Source organism: Coregonus lavaretus (assembly GCF_964263955.1).
Source record: "Coregonus lavaretus genome assembly, contig: HAP1_SCAFFOLD_1490, whole genome shotgun sequence".
Classification (NCBI taxonomy): domain Eukaryota; kingdom Metazoa; phylum Chordata; class Actinopteri; order Salmoniformes; family Salmonidae; genus Coregonus; species Coregonus lavaretus.
The window spans coordinates 86,968-109,153 of record NW_028158472.1 but is presented as its reverse complement, the minus strand read 5'-3'; the positions used below and the strand labels follow the sequence as shown (position 1 = coordinate 109,153).

At 42.3% G+C, this 22,186-nt stretch overlaps 1 protein-coding gene across 1 annotated transcript; it reads right to left on the bottom strand.

The window, feature by feature from the left end:
- Window positions 1-6,937: 6,937 nt before the first annotated feature.
- LOC311123989 (uncharacterized protein) lies at window positions 6,938-8,404 on the bottom strand (the record flags this gene model as incomplete). Its single annotated transcript, XM_084198213.1, has 4 exons — window positions 6,938-6,949; window positions 7,043-7,131; window positions 7,235-7,555; window positions 8,365-8,404. 4 exons carry the CDS (start codon window positions 8,402-8,404, stop codon window positions 6,938-6,940), a joined length of 462 nt encoding a protein of 153 aa, XP_084054339.1.
- Window positions 8,405-22,186: the final 13,782 nt, after the last annotated feature.

Below are 22,186 nucleotides of genomic sequence, written 5' to 3'. Positions count from 1 at the left end.
GTCTGTAATGATCTCTGGCCCTCTGTGTGGTCTTATCACATGAGTCTGTAATTATCTCTGGTCCTCTGTGTGGCCTTATCACACAAGTCTGTAATTATCTCTGACCCTCTGTTTGGTCTTATCACATGAGTCTGTAATTATCTCTGGCCCTCTGTGTGGTCTTATCACACGAGTCTTTAATTATCTCTGTCCCTCTGTGTGGTCTTATCACATGAGTCTGTAATTATCTCTGGCCCTCTGTGTGGCCTTATCACATGAGTCTGTAATGATCTCTGGCCCTCTTTGTGGCCTTATCACATGAGTCTGTAATTATCTCTGGCCCTCTGTGTGGCCTAATCACATGAGTCTGTAATTATCTCTGGCCCTCTTTGTGGCCTTATCACATGAATCTGTAATGTTCTCTGGCCCTCTGTGTGGTCTTATCACATGAGTCTGTAGTTATCTCTGGCCCTCTGTGTGGCCTTATCACATGAGTCTGTAATGATCTCTGGCCCTCTGTGTGGCCTTATCACATGAGTCTGTAATGTTTTCTGGCCCTCTGTGTGGCTTTATCACATGCGTCTGTAATTATCTCAGTCCCTCTGTGTGACCTTATCACATGAGTCTGTAATTATCTCTGGCCCTCTGTGTGGTCTTATCACATAAGTCTGTAATTATCTCTGGCCCTCTGTGTGGCCTTATCACATGAGTCTGTAATGATCTCTGGCCCTCTGTGTGGTCTTATCACATGAGTCTGTAATTATCTCTGGTCCTCTGTGTGGCCTTATCACACAAGTCTGTAATTATCTCTGACCCTCTGTTTGGTCTTATCACATGAGTCTGTAATTATCTCTGGCCCTCTGTGTGACCTTATCACATGAGTCTGTAATTATCTCTGGTCCTCTGTTTGGTCTTATCACATGAGTCTGTAATTATCTCTGATCCTCTGTGTGGCCTTATCACATGAGTCTGTAATTATCTATGTCCCTCTGTGTGGCCTTATCACATGAGTCTGTAATTATCTCTGGCCCTCTTTGTGGCCTTATCACATGAGTCTGTAATTATCTCTGGCCCTCTGTGTGGCCTTATCACATGAGTCTGTAATTATCTCTGGTCCTCTGTGTGGTCTTATCACATGAGTCTGTAATTATCTCTGGTCCTCTGTGTGGCCTTATCACATGAGTCTGTAATTATCTCTGGCCCTCTGTGTGACCTTATCACATGTTAAAAATATATACAATAATCAAATAAGATGGTTTAATATATATATATATATATATATATATATATATATATATATATATATATATATATATATATATATATATATATATATATATAATACAAAGCTGGAAAACATTATCCTTAATATAAACCATGAACTTAGTGAATTTAATAAACCATGAACAGGTGTTTAATATGAGGGTTTCAGCATGAAATATACTTTTTATATATTTTTTTACACACGTATTTATTTGACTGTCAATATGTCTTTGTTGTAAATGTGTTGGCGCCAAATTGGTGGCAGTTGGGAAAAAAGTAAATAGTTGTCATAGTTGCAGAATTAATTTAAAATAATGCCATTGTTGATTAGATGCTTTTTTCATTAATTAGGCCATTTTATTTTGAAAACGCATGGACAATATGGACACAGACACACTATATAGGAATAATTTAAAAATAAGTTACTCAAGTATACATTTCCAAAGTTACCATAGAACATTCCAGTAACTTTGGTATATTACCAGTAGCTTAGCAACTCTAACAGGAACCTAACAGGTAACTCTCCAGTCACAGTGCAGATCTCTCTCTGAATGACACCATTTGACCTCTAACCCCTGCTATCCTCTAACCCCATTGGTCCATGACAGACATTTGACATCTAACCCTTGGTATCCTTGAACCCCATTGGTCTATGACAGACATTTAACCTCTAACCCTTGGTATTCTTGAACCCCATTGGTCCAGGTGAGAAGAAGAGGTCGTCGGGGCGTGACTACCACCCTCTGTGTCTGAAGTGTCAACAGTGTCAGAGACAGTTGACCCCAGGACAACATGCAGAGGTATGGAGAGAGAGAGAGAGAGAGAGAGAGAGGAGAGGGAGTGCATTTCCACTGCACTTTGATTTCCACTTTGATTTTCATTCTCCCCTTACCTGCTGAGAGAGACAGAGAGAGAGACAGAGACAAGAGAGAGAGAGAGAGAGAGAGAGAGAGAGAGAGAGAGAGAGAGAGAGAGAGAGAGAGAGAGAGAGAGAGAGCACAGTCTGCTGGAATGTGCATTTGAGTGAGACAGAGCTGGTACACACGCACACAAACACACACACACACACTTCCCCTTGTTCCTCTGTTAGTAGTGGAACACATTTCCCCCTGTTCCTCTGTTAGTAGTGGAACACACTTCCCCCTGTTCCTCTGTTAGTAGTGGAACACACTTCACCCTGTTCCTCTGTTAGTAGTGGAACACACTTCCCCCTGTTCCTCTGTTAGTAGTGGAACACACTTCCCCCTGTTCCTCTGTTAGTAGTGGAACACACTTCCCCCTGTTCCTCTGTTAGTAGTGGAACACACTTCACCCTGTTCCTCTGTTAGTAGTGGAACACTTCCCCCTGTTCCTCTGTTAGTAGTGGAACACTTCCCCCTGTTCCTCTGTTAGTAGTGGAACACTTCCCCCTGTTCCTCTGTTAGTAGTGGAACACACTTCCCCCTGTTCCTCTGTTAGTAGTGGAACACACTTCCCCTTGTTCCTCTGTTAGTAGTGGAACACCCTACCCCCTGTTCCTCTGTTAGTAGTGGAACACTTCCCCCTGTTCCTCTGTTAGTAGTGGAACACTTCCCCCTGTTCCTCTGTTAGTAGTGGAACACACTTCCCCTTGTTCCTCTGTTAGTAGTGGAACACCCTACCCCCTGTTCCTCTGTTAGTAGTGGAACACACTTCCCCCTGTTCCTCTGTTAGTAGTGGAACACACTTCCCCCTGTTTCTCTGTTAGTAGTGGAACACACTTCCCCCTGTTTCTCTGTTAGTAGTGGAACACACTTCCCCCTGTTCCTCTGTTAGTAGTGGAACACACTTCCCCAAAAAACGTGCTGCCTGCCTTGTTTGCTTAATATACGGAATTTGAAATAAATTATATACTTTTTTTTCTTGATCATTAAGTATATTTAAAACCAAATGTTTTACTGGGTGACTTTCACTTTTACTTGAGTCATTTTCTATTAAGGTGTCTTTTCTTTTACTCAAGTATGACAGTTGGTTACTTTTTCTACACTGCTTCCATCCAGCTATCTACTATCATTATCATGTGTGAAAAACTTGTTTGGAAATCACACAAGACTGATCTCAGTTAATTCATACTGTATGTTGTAGTCTTTCTAAGAGAGAAATCACACAAGACTGATCTCAGTTAATTCATACTGTATGTTGTAGTCTTTCCAAGAGAGAAATCACACAAGACTGATCTCAGTTAATTCATACTGTATGTTGTAGTCTTTCCAAGAGAGAAATCACACAAGACTGATCTCAGTTAATTCATACTGTATGTTGTAGTCTTTCCAAGAGAGAAATCACACAAGACTGATCTCAGTTAATTCATACTGTATGTTGTAGTCTGTCTAAGAGAGAAATCACACAAGACTGACAGCCTGTGAGTTTATTAAAAGCATTCAGTGATTACATGGCAGTTTAGAGAGCAACAGGTCTTTATCTGTAAAGGGTAAATAACATAACATCAACATAATCTGCACTCACATCACAAATATGAAATAAACACTTCTCAACAATACCTTTGAGATCATTGATATATATTACCATATTTATTAACTTTAATTTGATTAATTGATTGATTTGCACACAGCATATTCACAATTTAATGTATATCAGACCTGAACTAAGTACTATACTTTCTCTGTAACCCACAGATCATAAGAGAATAACACAAATATCTCTATATAGTACAAACATCATAACAATAATCTACATAATAATCAATACCATAATATTTATAATGAATAATAATATCAGTCAATATCATAAAATGTATAATCAATAACATCATGAGAGGTAAACAACAGCAACAAAACAAACCCCAACAACAAACTAAAATGACCCCTTTATTCAGATGTTTCAAAATACAAAGATTGAACAGATGATTATAATAATACATGGACTAATAATGGAAACACTTCAAGATAAAGCATCTAAGAGAAACACTAAATAAGATAAAGACATAAAGACAAAAGCTAAAAGCAGCAATACATTCTGGAACACAAAACAGACGTAATTGAGCTACTCTCTAAAAATAATTAAAACCCAATGTTACCAAAACCCCATGTTACCAAAACCCCATGTTACCCAAAACCCCATGTTACCCAAAACCCCATGTTACCCAAAACCCCATGTTACCCAAACCCCATGTTACCAAAACCCCATGTTACCATGGTGGTACAAAAGAAACAAAATTAATAATGGTGGTTACAATCACTCCTTTTAGATTTCTTCCAAGGTTATAAAAAGATAAACTAATTCTTAACTTGTGTTATTAAAATTAGAACCACTTAAGGTTTGTCACCACATTTTAAACACCAGTCCACTGCTGACCATCGAGTTCAAAACACAAAACTAACCTAAGATCAACATTTAGGGTCAGCGTCATTCTACTCCTACTCAGTCCCCTGGGCTGCTCTCTCCTCTCCCGGTCCAGCTTCAGCTCTGGAGCTCAGAGAGACCATCTCCATGGCATTGGCATCAACATAAAGATCCATGCTGCTCACCCTGTTCACTCTCTTCTGCCTCCTGGTGGTCTAGGGAGACACAGCACCAAGAGTGAGTGAGTGAGTCAGTCATGGACTAATAATGGAAACACTTCAAGATAAAGAATCTAAGAGAAACACTAAATAAGATAAAGACATAAAGACAAAAGCTAAAAGCAGCAATATATTCTGGAACACAAAAAATACGTAATTGAGCTACTCTCTAAAAGTAATTAAAACCCCATGTTACCAAAACCCCATGTTACCAAAACCCCATGTTACCAAAACCCCATGTTACCCAAAACCCCATGTTACCCAAAACCCCATCTTACCAAAACCCCATGTTACCAAAACCCCATGTTACCCAAAACCCCATCTTACCAAAACCCCCATGTTACCCAAAACCCCATGTTACCAAAACCCCCATGTTACCCAAAACCCCATCTTACCAAAACCCCCATGTTACCCAAAACCCCATGTTACCAAAACCCCATCTTACCAAAACCCCCATGTTACCCAAAACCCCATGTTACCATGGTTGCAAAAAAACAAACTAAAAGGAATCATGGTGGTTGCTGTCACTCTTTTTAGATTTCTTCCAAGGTTCTAGAAAGATAAACTAATTCTGAACTTTTCAGCTATTATTAAAATCCCGGTCTCTCGTTCTCTCTGTGTGTGCGTCTCTCGTTCTCTGTGTGTGCGCGCGTCTCTCGTTCTCTGTGTGTGTGCGTCTCTCGTTCTCTGTGTGTGTGCGTCTCTCGTTCTCTGTGTGCGCGCCTATCTCGTTCTCTGTGCGCGCGCGTCTCTCGTTTTCTGTGTGTGCGCGCGTCTCTCGTTCTCTGTGAGCGCGCGTCTATCGTTCTCTGTCTGCGCGCCTCTCTCGTTCTCTGTGCGCGCGCGTCTCTCGTTTTCTGTGTGTGTGCGTCTCTCGTTCTCTGTCTGAGCGCCTCTCTCGTTCTCTGTGCGTGCGCGTCTCTCGTTTTCTGTGTGTGCGCGCGCGCGTCTCTCGTTCTCTGTGTGTTTGCGTCTCTCGTTCTCTGTGCGCGCGCGTCTCTCGTTCTCTGTGTGTGCGCGTCTCTCGTTCTCTGTGCGCGCGCGTCTCTCGTTCTCTGTGTGTGCGCGTCTCTCGTTCTCTGTGCGCGCGCGTCTCTCGTTCTCTGTGTGTGCGCGCGTCTCTCGTTCTCTGTGCGCGCGCATCTCTCGTTCTCTGTGCGCGCGCGTCTCTTGTTCTCTGTGCGCACGCGTCTCTCGTTCTCGTTCTGTGTGTGTGTGTGTGCGCGCGCGCGTCTCTCGTTCTCTGTGTGCGCGCCTCTCGTTCTCTGTGTGTGCGCGTGCCTCTCGTTCTCTGTGTGTGCGCGGGCGTTTCTCGTTGTGTGTGTGTGTGCGCGCGCGTGTCTCTCGTTCTCGTTCTCTGTGTGTGTGTGCGTGCGCGCGTCTCTCGTTCTCTGTGCGCGCGCGTCTCTCTTTCTCTGTGCGCGCGCGTCTCTCGTTCTCTGTGCGTGCACATCTCTCGTTCTCTCTGTGCGTGCGTCTCTCGTTCTCTGTGCGCGCGCCTCTCTCGTTTTCTGTGTGTGTGCGCGTGTCTCTCGTTCTCTGTGTGCGCGCCTCTCTCCTTCTCTGTGTGTGTGCGTCTCTCGTTCTCTGTGCGCGCGCGTCTCTCGTTCTCTGTGCGCACGCGTCTCTCGTTCTCTGTGCGCGTGCGTCTCTCGTTCTCTGTGTGCGCGCGCGTCTCTCGTTCTCTGTGCGCGCGCGTCTCTCGTTCTCTGTGTGTGCGTCTCTCGTTCTCTGTGCGCACGCGTCTCTCGTTCTCTGTGCGCGTGCGTCTCTCGTTCTCTGTGTGTGCGTGCGTCTCTCGTTCTCTGTGCGCCCGCATCTCTCGTTCTCTGTGTGCGCGCCTCTCTCGTTCTCTGTCTCTCGTTTTCTGTGTGTGCGCGCGCGTCTCTCGTTCTCTGTGTGTGCGCGCGCGTTTCTCGTTCTCTGTAGTGTGCGCGCGCGTCTCTCGTTCTCTGTGCGCGCGCGTCTCTCGTTCTCTGTGCGCGCGCGTCCCTCGTTCTCTGTGTGTGCGCGTCTCTCGTTCTCTGTGTGTGCGCGTCTCTCGTTCTCTGTGTGTGCGCGCGTCTCTCGTTCTCTGTGTGTGCGCGCGTCTCTCGTTCTCTGTACAGAAGAACAAACCCAAGATAGTGCAACACAAGTCAAAGATACACATCTGGTTAATCACACACCTTAAACACAGATATAGACCAATGTAGAATCTGAACCCTGCTCAAAGACACAAACATTTAAATGACTTGTAACGTCTGAGTAAATGTCTTTACCTTGTAGTACAGGTAGATGGTGGTGATGGCTGTCAGTAGGATCAGCAGCACTACAACGTGTCTGATGATGAAGGCTGGCAGAGGAGAGGCTGCAAACAGAAACACCTTTGATGAGGGGACTGGTCATCATCACATTGATCTGTGGGAAATCTGTCAATGACAAAGTTATAAGTCTGGATCATGTTCAGTTACCTGTGACGGTGAGGTTGAGGAGCTCACTCTCAGAGGAGAAGTTATGAGAGAAAACATAATTGTCATAAACACAGCTGTAGTTCCCTTGGTGGGAGTCATCTGCAGCAGGGAAGAGGAAGGCAGCAGAGTGATTGACAGCTGGCTGGGTCTGGGTTCTGTTGGAGCCGGTGAACGTGAGGAGGAAGGAGCCTCCTGGGTACTGTGGCTGAGTGGAGCAGGTGATGGTGAAGTTGTAGCCCCTAAAAACTTCAGGCCCCTGGTGGCCCCTGGAGATCCCTCCCATTGAGTCAGTCAGGAAGATATCAGGCTGGACCAGGAGATCTGTAACAATAAAAGAGAACAAGAAAAACCTCTTCAACTAGTTTCCTATAGATATGACAATAACATCAGCATGTAACAGTGCTAGCCACCCTCCCTCACAGGGCAACATGAGTAGTGGGCCTACAGTCACTGAGACAACATATGTTGATATCAGGCTGAAGCAGGACATCTGGAACAAGAGGAGAGAAAAAGAAAACGTAGCTCCTCAACTACTTTCTTTCCTCATTTAGATATGACAATAACATGACATGTGACAGTGGCAGTGAGTAGAGTTGTTCACTGAGATAACACTCAAATACAAAAGCATTCTGCGATATTTAAGTTGTATTTGATTCCTACTTGACGGAGTGATCTATTTTGCAATGCAGATTTACAAGCTAAATAGTCATCGTGAGAGGTGCAGAGGAAGTTGTATGAATGAAGGAAATCAGTTGAATATAATTATATTATCTTGATATTTCCTGAGCAGATCTCTGTGAGTCCAGGAAGGAGATGTAATACATGGCCAAAAGAATGTGGAACTCGGTAGTGAGTGTTGCAACCGAGGATCATTTTGACGCTCTACGCGCTTCAGCCGTCTGTTCTGTGAGCTTGTGAGGCCTACCACTTCACGGCTGAGCCGCTGTTGCTCCTAGACGCCACGTTGAAAGTCACTGAGCTCTTCGGCCATTCTACTACCAATGGTGGTCTATGGATTGTATGACTGTGTGCTCGATTTTATACACCTGTCAGCAACAGGTATGGCTGAAATAGCCGAATCCACTAATGTGTCCACATACATTTGGCCATATAGTGTATCTTGTTATTACCTGAGCATATCACTGTGCGTCCAGGAAGGTGATAATACATTCTCCCACACTCCCTTAGTGAAGGCTTAGTCCCAGAACAGTAAACTCCAAACCCTCCAGTGGTGTTTCCAGGTAGAACTGAAACAGTGGAGCCACAACCCAGCTGTCTACACACTACTGCAGCTACAGCCTCCTTGTTCCAGCCTACATCTCCCACAGTCCTCCACTCTCCCTGGTCGTACCGCTCCACTCCACCAGCACAGCGACTGCCTCCTCCCACCAGCCTCACATCATCAGGCTCTGAGAAAAGAAGAGAGAGAGACAGTAATCTTACTATTTTCACACTAAAACACATCTACAGTGGGCTCCAAAATTACTGGCACCCCTGAATGCACAAACAATACTTTAAAAAATATAAACAATACTGTACTTTATTAATGTTTCAATGGAACCAACCAAAATCATACAATTATTTAATACAAAATAAATGTAACCAAAATCAAGGTTTCATAATTATTGGCACTCCTCATTTAGTACTTAGTGCAACCACCTCTGGCAAGGATAACAGCATGGGGTCTTTTCCTGTAATGTTTGACAAGGTTAAGGAACATATTTGGAGGGATTTTGGACCATTCCTCTATGCAGATCCTTTCAAGATCCTTCACATTCTTGGGTTTGCGCTTATCAACTGCCCTCTTCAACTCAGCCCACAGATTTTTGATTGGATTGGATTGAGGACTGAGATCGCCATGGCAGAACATTGATTTTGTTGTCACAGAACCATTTCTGTGTGGATCTTGAGGTATGTTTTGGGTCATTGTCTTGTTGGAATGTCCACCTACGGCCAAGTCCCAGCCTTCTGGCAGAGAAAACTAGATTGTCAGCCGAAATTGCCTGATACTTGGTGGAATTCATTATGCCATCCAGTGCCCCTGGACCTCTGGAATTAAAACAGCCCCAAATCATCACTGACCCACCACCATATTTCACAGTGGGTATGAGGTGCCTCTCCTTGTATGCATCTCTGTTTCGACGCCAAACATGTCGCTGCTGTATCTGACCAAAACGTTCAATTCTTTCACAGTGATTCTTGGGGATTTTGTTGCTTCTCTCACCATCCTCCTCCCTATCCTGGGGGGCAAAATGCATTTGTGTCTTCTACCCGTGAGGTTTTCAACTGTTCCAAATCTTTTTTTATTTTTTATAATTGCCCTGACAGTGCTCAGTGGTATATTCAATCGTTTGTGGATCTTCTTGTAGCCATTACCAGATTTATGAAGGTCTACGACCATCTGTCTCTTTTGAACTGCCAGTTATTTTGTTTTCTTCATGGTGTTGGATGACAAAGGGATATTGTATGCGTGTTACCTCATTTTTATATCCTAGTGAAACAGGAAGTGATGTACTGGCTCAATATAGTTCCTTAAGAGTTAGATACACTTAAATAAGTGGAATTTAATTCCTGGTTGATAGAATAATTATTAATGACTAATTATTACACCCTGAAACTGTGTGAAATGTGTTAGAATGTGTGAGTGTAGGACCAGTAAAGACTATGACATTGAGCTACTATTTAGCAATGTGATTAAGAGTTAGACCAGACAACAAAGGACAAGGAGAACTGGCTACAGACAACTGGGAAACCAAGATAAAGAGGCCTCCCAATTAAGGGAGGAGAGAAACGGTTAGGCTTTTTAAGGAGTATGAGGACGGCGATAACTAAGGAATGCAGCCTATGATAAGAACATGTGTGTGTGACCTGATGGTTAGGAGAGCAGAGGAAAACAGCCCGCCTAAAAGGGGTGGGGTTTTTGTATGACGTGTGAGTATAAAAGATGGACTCTGAAATTGTGATAACAGAATTCTCAATGAATAAAGGCCTGACTATGCAGACCGGGACTCTGTCCGTTTATTGATCCAAAAGCATTACAACCTTTTGGGAGACGCACAGAGACACTGAAATAGTTGAGTTCAACCATTGAGATTAAAATATTCACTTAACACTGGTTTAATTTTGGTAGATGTTATTTACAATAATCTTTAAGGGTGCAATTAATTGTGAAACCTTGATTTGGAGGACATTGATTTTTAATTTAATCAATAAATGATTTTGGTGGGTTCCATTGGAACATTAATATAGTACAGTATTTCTCACATGTTGGTATTTTCAGTTTCTCTCCATAATTATATTGTTTATATTTCTGTAAGTATTGTTTGTGCATTGCCAGACAGGGGTGCCAGTAATTTTGGAGCCCACTATATATTGCCTCTCATATTCTTCACTCCAGGTGAGAAACAATGTTGATTGAGTGACAAACTGTTTCTTACCTGAGCAGGTGAGTCCAACAGCATTACCAGGTAGGCAGGTGTTGTTTTTTCTGTCTGAGGTGTCACAGTCCAGGAGAAGGGACTCATTGCCTTTACACTGAAACTCTTTATCCCAGGTCTGACCCTCACCTTCTCCATAGAGCCCCCCCTGTAGAGCTGCAGGAGCCCCACAGCCAAGCTCCCCACAGACTACCTCTGCATCCTGCTGGTCAAAGTCAGCTTCACACACTGAGGCCCAGGACTGATTGGACTTCACCTCCAGTCTCCCAGAGCAGAGGCCAGCTCCATCCACAAGCTGCACAGACTCTGGAGAAAAAGAGTTGGTTGAACATTCAATCAGTTTTGTTGATGACACTGTCAAGGACTAAACACAAATATGTTGGATAAAAGATTGTAGTTTGCTATGTTTGATACTGTAAGAGGTGGAAATTGGTTCTTAGTCACTCAGGACAGGGTTGGGAATAATGCAGGCAGGAGACAGGAATAAGTTCACTTCACTTTATAGAAAATAAACAGCTGGACATCCATCAGGCAGCTTCACGTCAGTAACATCTGAACTACAATGATCTGCCCATGCAGATCTCCCATAAACCAATATGACAAACACAAATATAATGTTTAAATACATCTAACATCTCTCACTCTCTTTAAATGAAATGAAAAAAACATAAAACATGATATATGCTAATCTTGTATAATGTACAAATCAAATCTCTCAATATTACCAGTGTCTTACCTGAACAGATCACATGATGATAATATCCACCATTACAGTCAACAGGTCCTACTCCACACTCTCTAATAGTAGACTCATCTCCACTGCATGTACTCATTAGTTTGGCTCCTCTTCTTCTTCCCTCTTCAACCAGAGGTCCTCTAGATGCAGCTACAACATTCCCACAGCCCAGCTCTCTACACACAACCTTAGGCTCTCTCATGGTCCACCACATAGAACATAGACGTAACCACTCTCCTCTGTAGAAGACTTCCACTGTCCCAGAACAGGAAGTGGTCCCATTCACCAGTCTGACTGATTCTTCAGCTGTAAATAGCAGAGAGGAAAACACAGTGGTGAGGACAGATTATGACAGGGCTTCTGTTATTCTAACAGCAGTAATGCTTTGTGGTTGACAAGTATTAGTAGTTCCATAAAACAGTACTTGTTATTGGGTTTTAGAATGGTGTGTATGGACACATGAATTTCTCCATGTGGGATAATTAAGTTGACTAATATTGAACCGCTATAATAACTGTAGATTTATACTCTACCTACCTGGTGGACTGATGCTTTGAGCCTGGATATCTAGAGAGAGAGAGAGACAGAGGAGAGAGAGAGAGAGAGACAGAGGAGAGAGAGAGAGACAGAGGAGAGAGAGAGAGAGAGAGAGAGAGAGAGAGAGAGAGAGAGAGAGAGAGAGAGAGAGAGAGAGAGAGAGAGAGAGAGGCAGAGGTTAAATGAACATCAACATGACCTTTCATGATGTGATGGGGAAGATAGGCTTATCGATGGTATGATGCAACAACACACGTGTGTACATACACTATAGATACAAAAGTATGTGGACACCCCTTCAAATTAGTGGATTCTATTTCAGCCAGACCCCTTCCTGACAGGTGTATAAAATCGAGCACACAGCTATGCAATCTCCATAGACAAACATTGGCAGTAGAATGGCCCATACTGAAGATCTCATTGACTTTCAACGTGGCACCTTCACAGGATGCCACCTTTCCAACAAGTAATTTAGTAAAATGTCTGCCCTGCTGGAGCTGCCTCGGTCAACTGTAAGTTCTGTTATTGTGAAGGGAAATGTCTAGGAGCAACAACGGCTCAGCGTGAAGTGGTAGGCCACACAAGCTCACAGAACGGGACCGCCGAGTGCTGAAGAGGGTAGCGTGTAAAAACCGTCTGTCCTCGGTTGCAACACTCACTACGAGTTCCAAACTGCCTCTGGAAGCAACGTCAGCACAAGAACTGTTAGTCGGGAGCTTCATGAAATGGGTTTCCATGGTTGAGCAACCGAACAAAAGCCTAAGATCACCATGAGCAATGCCAAGCATCGGCTGGAGTGGTATAAAGCCCACCGCCATTGGACTCTGGAGCATTGAAAACGCGTTCTCTGGAGTGATGAATCACACTTCACCATCTGGCAGTCCAAAGGACAAAATCCACGCAGCAATGTATATTTAACATTACCTCACTAATGCTCTTGTGGCTGAATGGAAGCAGGTCCCCGCAGCAATGTTCCAACATCTAGTGGAAAGCCTTCCCAGAAGAGTGGAGGCTGTCATAGCAGCAAAGGGGGACCAACTTCATACTAATGGTCATGACTTTGGAATGAGATGTTTGACAAGCAGGTGTCCACATACTTTTGGTCATTTAGTGTACATTCCCTTTCCATGGAAATGTGTAACTCTCTTTGCAGATGAGTTTATATCTAATTTAATACCTTTGCTTTGTCTGTTTTTGAAATCATTCATTTCAGAGGTCAGAGGTCAAGCTGAGCCGGACCAAAAGTGGAAAAGGTTATTGGTTGTGATGACATCACTGGTTAGAAGTCAGTGATGAAAAGATATTCAGTTGACTGCATGTTAGTCTGTTGATGTTAATTTAACCTCTCTCTCTCTCCCTCTCCCTCCCTCCCTCTCCCTCCCCCCCTCCCTCCCTCCCTCCCTCCTGTTGATCTTGACTCAGGTAACAGACCTCTAACTTCTACCCCCCCTACTCCTGCTCTAACATACAGTATCTCACAAAACTGAATACACCCCTCGCATTTTTGTAATCAATAACATCATTATCTATATACTACCAACAACATCATAACAATACTCTACATCATAATCAATATCATAACATTGATAATCAATAACATCATTATCTCTATACTACAAACAACATTATAACAATAATCTGACAGTTTGAACCAAGGAAGCCTTGTGGTAGACCAATGTGGTTGATTAACAGAGCATCTGAGTGTGTCCCAATAATATCTCCTTTCTCCTGAAGTGTGCACTTGTTCACTACTTCCCATAATCTAAAAGCATTGGATTGGTGGAGGCATGGACTAGTGGGAGTTTCCACCATATTTATAATGTTGATGTAACCCTATCACCACAGGCTCAGATAAATCCATAGAGTAAAAGTATGGTGAAAAGGTCCACTCAGTACATAATAAACCTGGTATGACTAAACTCGCTAAAGAAAAACCAAAGAGACCAGGGTTCTTACCTACAGATAGAATGTGTATATAAAAAGAATGAATAATCCACTTGCAAACAATTGGCAATACACACAATACAATAATATTTTAAGATAACCTAAACCCGGGTGCTAAACTGAAAATGTTCGTTGGCGCCGTTGGAGCTATAAAAAACAAACAGTCTAACCCCACAGTTATCACGGTAGAAAGCCCTTGAAACCAACAGTTGACTATTTATAATCCAATAGGCAGAAAGTGCCCTGCATGCTTCCGAAAAACGATGTCCAGTGTCCCCGAAGCCCTTAAATGACCTCAGACTAAACTGTCCTCTCCAGCTCCCGATGCGACGAACCCAAGCAGCTCCCGAAGCCACTGCCAGTGGCACTGGAACCTTCGTCAATACAGCCAAGCAGCAAGCGAATTGAGACGACTCATTACTAAAATATTCAACTATACATCTTTATTTTGTTAAGGTAAGTAAAGTAGAGTGCAGTTAAAACCAAATCGGGGAAAAAAACTTCCACAAAATGTTTTCCAACTTCACAAGCGCACCTCTTCCCTCTGTTCACCTTCCCAAGTCCTCTCACGTCACCCCGCTCCTCCGCACACTCCACTGGCTTCCAGTTGAAGCTCGCATCTGCTACAAGACCATGGTGCTTGCCTACGGAGCTGTGAGGGGAACGGCACCTCCGTACCTTCAGGCTCTGATCAGTCCCTACACCCAAACGAGGGCATTGCGTTCATCAGCATCTGGCCTGCTGGCCCCCCTACCTCTGCGGAAGCACAGTTCCCGCTCAGCCCAGTCAAAACTGTTCGTTGCTCTGGCACCCCAATGGTGGAACAAGCTCCCTCACGACGCCAGGACAGCGGAGTCACTCACCACCTTCCAGAGACACTTGAAACCCCACCTCTTTAAGGAATACCTGGGATAGGATAAAGTAATCCTTCTACGCCACCTTACCCCACCCCCCAAAAAATAAAATAAAACATATTGTAAAGTGGTTGTTCCACTGGCTATAAGGTGAATGCACCAATTTGTAAATCGATAAGAGCGTCTGCTAAATGACGTAAATGTAAATGTAATGATGTCACCATAGTCTAGGACCGATAGGAACGTTGACTGAATAATCTGCTTTCTACTGTTTAGCGAGAGGCAGGACCTGTTTCTATAGAAGAAGCCCATTTCTATTCTCAGCTTCTTAACTAACTCATCAATATGCTTTTTAAAAGACAGCTTTTCATCTATCCAGATTCCCAGATATTTATAAGCAGGGACACAATCAATATGGACACCATTCAAAGTACACTAAATCAGTTATTTTGATGTGCACTAGAGAACAACATATACTGAGTTTTCCCTGCATTCAATGCTCATTTCAGGTCAATAAAGTTTTTCTGTAATTCCATGAAGGCAGACTGTAGTTCAGATAGAGCCTGGTCAACCGTGGGGGAAATAGCATACACAACAACTATCAACTGTATACAAGATAGCTGAGAATTAATTAAGGATTCTAATATTTTAGCTAGGCAAAAAAGTTTAGAAATAGAGCGATAATTATTTAGGTCACAAGGGGTCACCACCTTTGTGAAGGGGGAGTACATGGGCCGCCTTCCAAACCTTGGAGATAGTACTAGATATAACTGTCAGGTTACGGGTTGATGATTCAGCAATCAGGGGGGCAGAGAGCTGCAGTAGAAATGGATCAAGCATATCAGCCCCAGTGGATTTTTTTTTTTTACATCAATCTTAAGCAAGACATCTAACACATCACAGATAGTAAATAGTTGAAATGAAACAAAGATTGACTAGAAGTTGACGGGTCAACCGTTGAGTCAGCTAGAGGCTGGCAGAGGGAAGAGCAGTCGATTGGCTGACCAGGGTCAACTAAACCACCGTTTCTCTCAAATAAAAAGCCTGCCGAGGTAACATGATGATTAAAAGCATCCTTATTCCATTCTTCTCAGTTATGATGCTGGATAAGAGCGTCTGCTAAATGACCAATAAATAAATAAATAAATAAAAATGATGCCAGAGTCAGGCAGAACTCCCTCCTAGCTCGAAAAACCTACCCTATTGTTTCAGTTTGTTAGGGACAAGAAACGTATTCTACCTAAGCTACATCAACACAATGTAATGAAGAATGTTATTATTGTTTTCAAATGAGTACACAACTCTAGTCTAGGCTGTAAACTGCAGTGAATAGCCCAGGTCATTTGAATAACCGTTCAAAAGCCAGGCGTTTTGAATACATATTAATTTCAAAATAACTGCATCTAGCCTGTCTGATTTGGATCAGTTATGGGTTTTTACTCTGCAGTTTAGCCTAGAAGGTCCAGGAACATTAGCAGGACAGTAATATTCTCTATTTTGTCATGATGTATCATCTAACAGAAACATTCTAACGCATATTAATTATAATAATGCGCGAGCGCGGAGGAAGTTGGATCCATTTTTTCCGTGTTTGGCGTCAGTGTTTTCAAAAGCGTTAGAAAATGAGGTGGATACTCCTGGGGTCCTCTCTTCTCTCTCCTCGCCTCCTTCTCTAAACCCATTGGAGAAGGTCAGAGGGGAAACCCTCCGGCTTTCTCATCTAATGGGTTTTGAGAAGGAGTCGAGGAGAGATGAGTGAGGACGCAAGGATTATGCAATTGAGAATCTCCTCATTAGTGGAGAGGGAAAAACAAGTGTGGGTATCTGAAGGTGGGTGTTGCTAAATAAGTGGGAGGATCAACAGAAGTGGGTGTATAGAAACATAACAGCTAATTGGGTTGATTGGTTGCCAATCAAAACCGTTTTGCGTGGCTGCTTGCTGCTTCCTTGTTGCATTTTAGCTAAGCGGGTTAGGCAGGTTAGGATAATTAACGTGGCAGGTTAGGATAATTAACATGTCAGGTTAGGATAATTAACATGTCAGGTTAGGAGAACTAACTTAGATGGTTAGGATAACTAACGTGGCTGGTTAGGATAATTAACATGTCAGGTTAGGAGAACTAACTTAGCTGGTTAGGATAATTAACGTGGCAGGTTAGGATAATTAACATGTCAGGTTAGGATAATTAACATGTCAGGTTAGGATAATTAACATGTCAGGTTAGGATAATTAACATGTCAGGTTAGGAGAACTAACTTAGATGGTTAGGATAACTAACGTGGCTGGTTAGGATAATTAACATGTCAGGTTAGGAGAACTAACTTAGCTGGTTAGGATAATTAACGTGGCAGGTTAGGATAATTAACATGTCAGGTTAGGATAATTAACGTGGCAGGTTAGGATAATTAACGTGGCAGGTTAGGATAATTAACGTGGCAGGTTGGGATAATTAACATGTCAGGTTAGGATAATTAACGTGGCAGGTTAGGATAATTAACGTGGCAGGTTAGGATAATTAACGTGCAGGTTAGGATAATTAACATGTCAGGTTAGGATAATTAACATGTCAGGTTAGGAGAACTAACTTAGCTGGTTAGGATAATTAACGTGGCAGGTTAGGATAATTAACGTGGCAGGTTAGGAGAACTAACTTAGATGGTTAGGATAATTAACATGTCAGGTTAGGATAATTAACATGTCAGGTTAGGATAATTAACATGTCAGGTTAGGAGAACTAACTTAGATGGTTAGGATAACTAACGTGGCTGGTTAGGATAATTAACGTGGCAGGTTAGGATAATTAACGTGGCAGGTTAGGATAATTAACATGTCAGGTTAGGAGAACTAACTTAGCTGGTTAGGATAATTAACGTGGCAGGTTAGGATAATTAACGTGGCAGGTTAGGAGAACTAACTTAGATGGTTAGGATAATTAACATGTCAGGTTAGGATAATTAACGTGGCAGGTTAGGATAATTAACATGGCAGGTTAGGATAATTAACATGTCAGGTTAGGATAATTAACATGTCAGGTTAGGATAATTAACATGTCAGGTTAGGAGAACTAACTTAGCTGGTTAGGATAATTAACGTGGCAGGTTAGGATAATTAACGTGGCAGGTTAGGAGAACTAACTTAGATGGTTAGGATAATTAACATGTCAGGTTAGGATAATTAACGTGGCAGGTTAGGATAATTAACGTGGCAGGTTAGGATAATTAACGTGTCAGGTTAGGATAATTAACATGTCAGGTTAGGATAATTAACATGTCAGGTTAGGATAATTAACATGTCAGGTTAGGATAATTAACATGTCAGGTTAGGATAATTAACATGTCAGGTTAGGATAATTAACATGTCAGGTTAGGATAATTAACATGTCAGGTTAGGAGAACTAACTTAGCTGGTTAGGATAATTAACGTGGCAGGTTAGGATAATTAACGTGGCAGGTTAGGAGAACTAACTTAGATGGTTAGGATAATTAACATGTCAGGTTAGGATAATTAACGTGGCAGGTTAGGATAATTAACGTGACAGGTTAGGATAATTAACGTGTCAGGTTAGGAGAACTAACTTAGATGGTTAGGATAATTAACATGTCAGGTTAGGAGAACTAACTTAGCTGGTTAGGATAATTAACATGTCAGGTTGGGATAATTAACGTGGCAGGTTAGGAGAACTAACTTAGATGGTTAGGATAATTAACGTGGCAGGTTAGGATAATTAACGTGGCAGGTTAGGATAATTAACATGTCAGGTTAGGAGAACTAACTTAGCTGGTTAGGATAATTAACGTGTCAGGTTAGGATAATTAACATGTCAGGTTAGGATAATTAACATGTCAGGTTAGGATAATTAACGTGTCTGGTTAGGAGAACTAACTTAGATGGTTAGGATAATTAACGTGTCAGGTTAGGAGAACTAACTTAGCTGGTTAGGATAATTAACGTGGCAGGTTAGGATAATTAACGTGGCAGGTTAGGATAATTAACGTGGCAGGTTGTAGAAGTAACCTAGCAGATCAGGATAATGAGGTTAAGATTAGAAAAGAGTTAGGGTTAGGTTTAGCTAAAATGCTACAAGGAAGCAGCAAGCAGCCATGCAAAATGGTCTTGAGTGGCAACCAATCTGCCCAATTAGCTGTTATGTTTCCATACACCCTCTTCTGTTGATCCTCCCACTTATTTAGCAATAACCACTTCATCAGACACACTCCATGTATGCAGTTACCCTCTGGGAGAATCTCAATTGTATACTCCTCGTGCCCTCTCTCCTCACCTCCTCTAAACCCATTGGAGGAGAAGGTCAGAGGGGCGGGACCTCTGGCTTTCTCATCCAATGGGTTTTGAGAAGGAGGCGAGGAGTATGCAATTGAGATTCTCCCCATGACTGTGAAAGGGAGCCATAAAGCAGTGTGCACTGTATAGAGCTCGCCAGCTTGTAGCCTAAATGAATGGGGAAAGACTAGGGTTTTGGGATAAACGCTGAAAATAAGGTCTGAGATGACCACAGACTTAGTAGATCTTATACGTTTTGTTCTATGAGATAATATCAGTCAGTTAACATGACCTTTATGAATTATGAAGCCTTTATGGGCTTTTTCTGATTACATAAATGCTTCAAATTTCACAAAAAGTGACGTTAGCTGATGAAGATTATCTCATATAATAAAACGTAGGCTATAAGATCTCCTAAGCCTGTGTTTACCACAGACCTTATTGTTGGAATTTATCCAAAAACCCGACAAAAACTCCATTAATTTCCCTGTAGGATTTGTCCAATGAACCGAGGTGGAGTTTGTGCCTACAAAAAGTCTCCATTACTATTGCTCTGTATAGGGCAGTGGTTCCCAACCTTTTTCAGTTACCCAGAGGACCCTCTCATGTGCATTTTACCAGTAACCCTCTGGTCTCATGAGTCTTCTCAAGTACCCCCTGTGGATAGTCCAAGTACCCCTGGTTGGGAAACACTGCTAGTGAATAGGGTCCCTTTGTCTTCCTGTCATACAGTTAAATGTCCACTAGATGGCGATGTTTACCCAGTCTGGGCCAGGGTTGCACTACAGAACTAACACTGCTGAACCAGGCCTCCGGTGGAAAACAATCCTTTATCAAGGTTATGGGTCCATTCATATCTAGCTAGGCCTGTATTCATTTTTATATAGTATTTTAGATCCTAATGAATAACATTACATGGACAATGGGGACCTGATCCTAGATCAGCAGTACTCCTATTTTTCTCCTGATTGAAATGGTAAAACCTCACCACACGCACATTACGTTCATTCTCCTAATCAGCTACGTTAATTATCCTAACCCGCTACGTTAGTTCTCCTAACCCGCTACGTTAGTTCTCCTAACCTGCCACGTTAATGATCCTATCCTGCCACGTTAGTTCTCCTAACCTGCTAAGTTAATTATCCTAACCTGCCACGTTAATTAACCTAACCTGCTACACTAATTATCCTAACCCGCTACGTTAGTTCTCCTATCCTGCCACGTTAATTCTCCTAACCTGCTAAGTTAATTCTCCTAACCTGCCACGTTAATTAACCTAACCTGCTACACTAATTATCCTAACCTGCTAGGTTAGTTATCCTAACATCCCACATTAATTATCCTAACCTGCTACATTAGTTATCCTAACCTCCCACATTAATGATCCTATCCTGCTAAGTTAGTTATCCTAACCTCCCACATTAATTATCCTAACCTGCTACATTAGTTATCCTAACCTCCCACGTTAATTATCCTAACCTGCTACATTATATCTCCTAACCTCCGCAGTGGCGTGTATTCATGGTTGCCAAAGGAAGCCAGGCTTCCCCAATAAAATGACCAAGAACAAAACATATAAAATAATGTATCTTTCATCTCTCTGTGTTTTATCATTTTCCTTCAATTAGCAAGAGGCTGAATGTACCTCACCGGAGAAAGCATCTGAGCGAGTGAAACGGTGCCCCTCTGTCTCTGTATGTGTAGGCCATTCTATCTGATGCTGTCTGGTTAAAAAGGGTATGACTTTGCTGCCGCCCTGTAGCATTGAATGCTAACATTTGGCCTCCCTTGATCATAAAAAAAATTAATTAAAATACCAAATAGCGTTGAGCTAAACTGTGAATGGTCCTGATAAATCAAATAAAATTACAAATTGCATAATGACCCCTGCACCCACCAGACCCCCCACCCGACCCCTCGCACCACCCCTAGGAGGCCGCCCCAGAGTTTGGGAACTACTGTGATAGTGGTCCTCTGTAGCTCAGCTGGTAGAGCACGGCGCTTGTAACGCCAAGGTAGTGGGTTTGATCCCCGGGACCACCCATACACAAAAAAATAAAATAATGTATGCACGCATGACTGTAAGTCGCTTTGGATAAAAGCGTCTACTAAATGGCATATTATTACTATTATTATACTGATCTATCTGATGCTGTCTAGTTCAAAATAATATGACACTGCTGCCGCCCTGTAGCATTGAATGCAAGGGAAGCCAGCGAACATTTGGCCTCCCTTGATAATAAAAAGGGAGGCCAAATGAGCTAAACTGTGAATGGTCCTGGCACTTACCCAGAAAGATATAAAATACAAATTAGCATACTCCTGTCTATACAGAAATAAATAAAAGCATTCAAAATAGGCTTCTAAAGCATGATTTGGGCACAGAGGATAATTCATTAGGTTTATAGACCAGACAATGAAATGATCACAACTGATCTGGTTGTATTATGGCTTTCCCCCCCAGTAAATTTACCCACACACCACTACTGAAGTTAACAAATTGCATCTAGAGCCATATTTTTTATAAATCATAGCCCAAAGTTGGTTTATTAAATTCTTCCAATTTTTCATGTATTTGTCAGTCAACTGATATCATCATAATTTTTTTACAAAATTCAAGTCCTTTGGGATCATTCTGACTCCAATGAAAAACATCTGATTCCTCCTATAGTAATTTGATAGGACCTTCATTAAAAAGTCTGCCAACGGTATAAATAGTTAATAGAACTGCAATATAGAACTCAGATACAGACATCTGTATTGGTGTGTATTCTCCGAAAGGTAGTTATTCTAAGGCAAATCTAAAAAAGTATTTATTTGAATCCAGGGAGACCTGTATCAGTGATTTAGACCAGATAAACAGATCACCTGCAGAAATGAAGAACCTTACGTACTCGCCTGGTTATAACTGGTTATAACTAGGTATGACCGTGTACACAATCAAAATGACCTTGCATATATGCTTAGTTGCAGTCACAACAGCTCATAAGTCTGTCAGTGGGATGAATACTTGTTGAAACTGTAATGCAGAAACCAGCTACCCTCTAAACGTACACATAGCGCTGTATTGGTGGGTATTCTTTGAAGAATAGTTGGTTATTCCACGGGAAATGTTATATAAATACCATTATTCCTATAATATCCTCCAATATTCTATATGTGCAA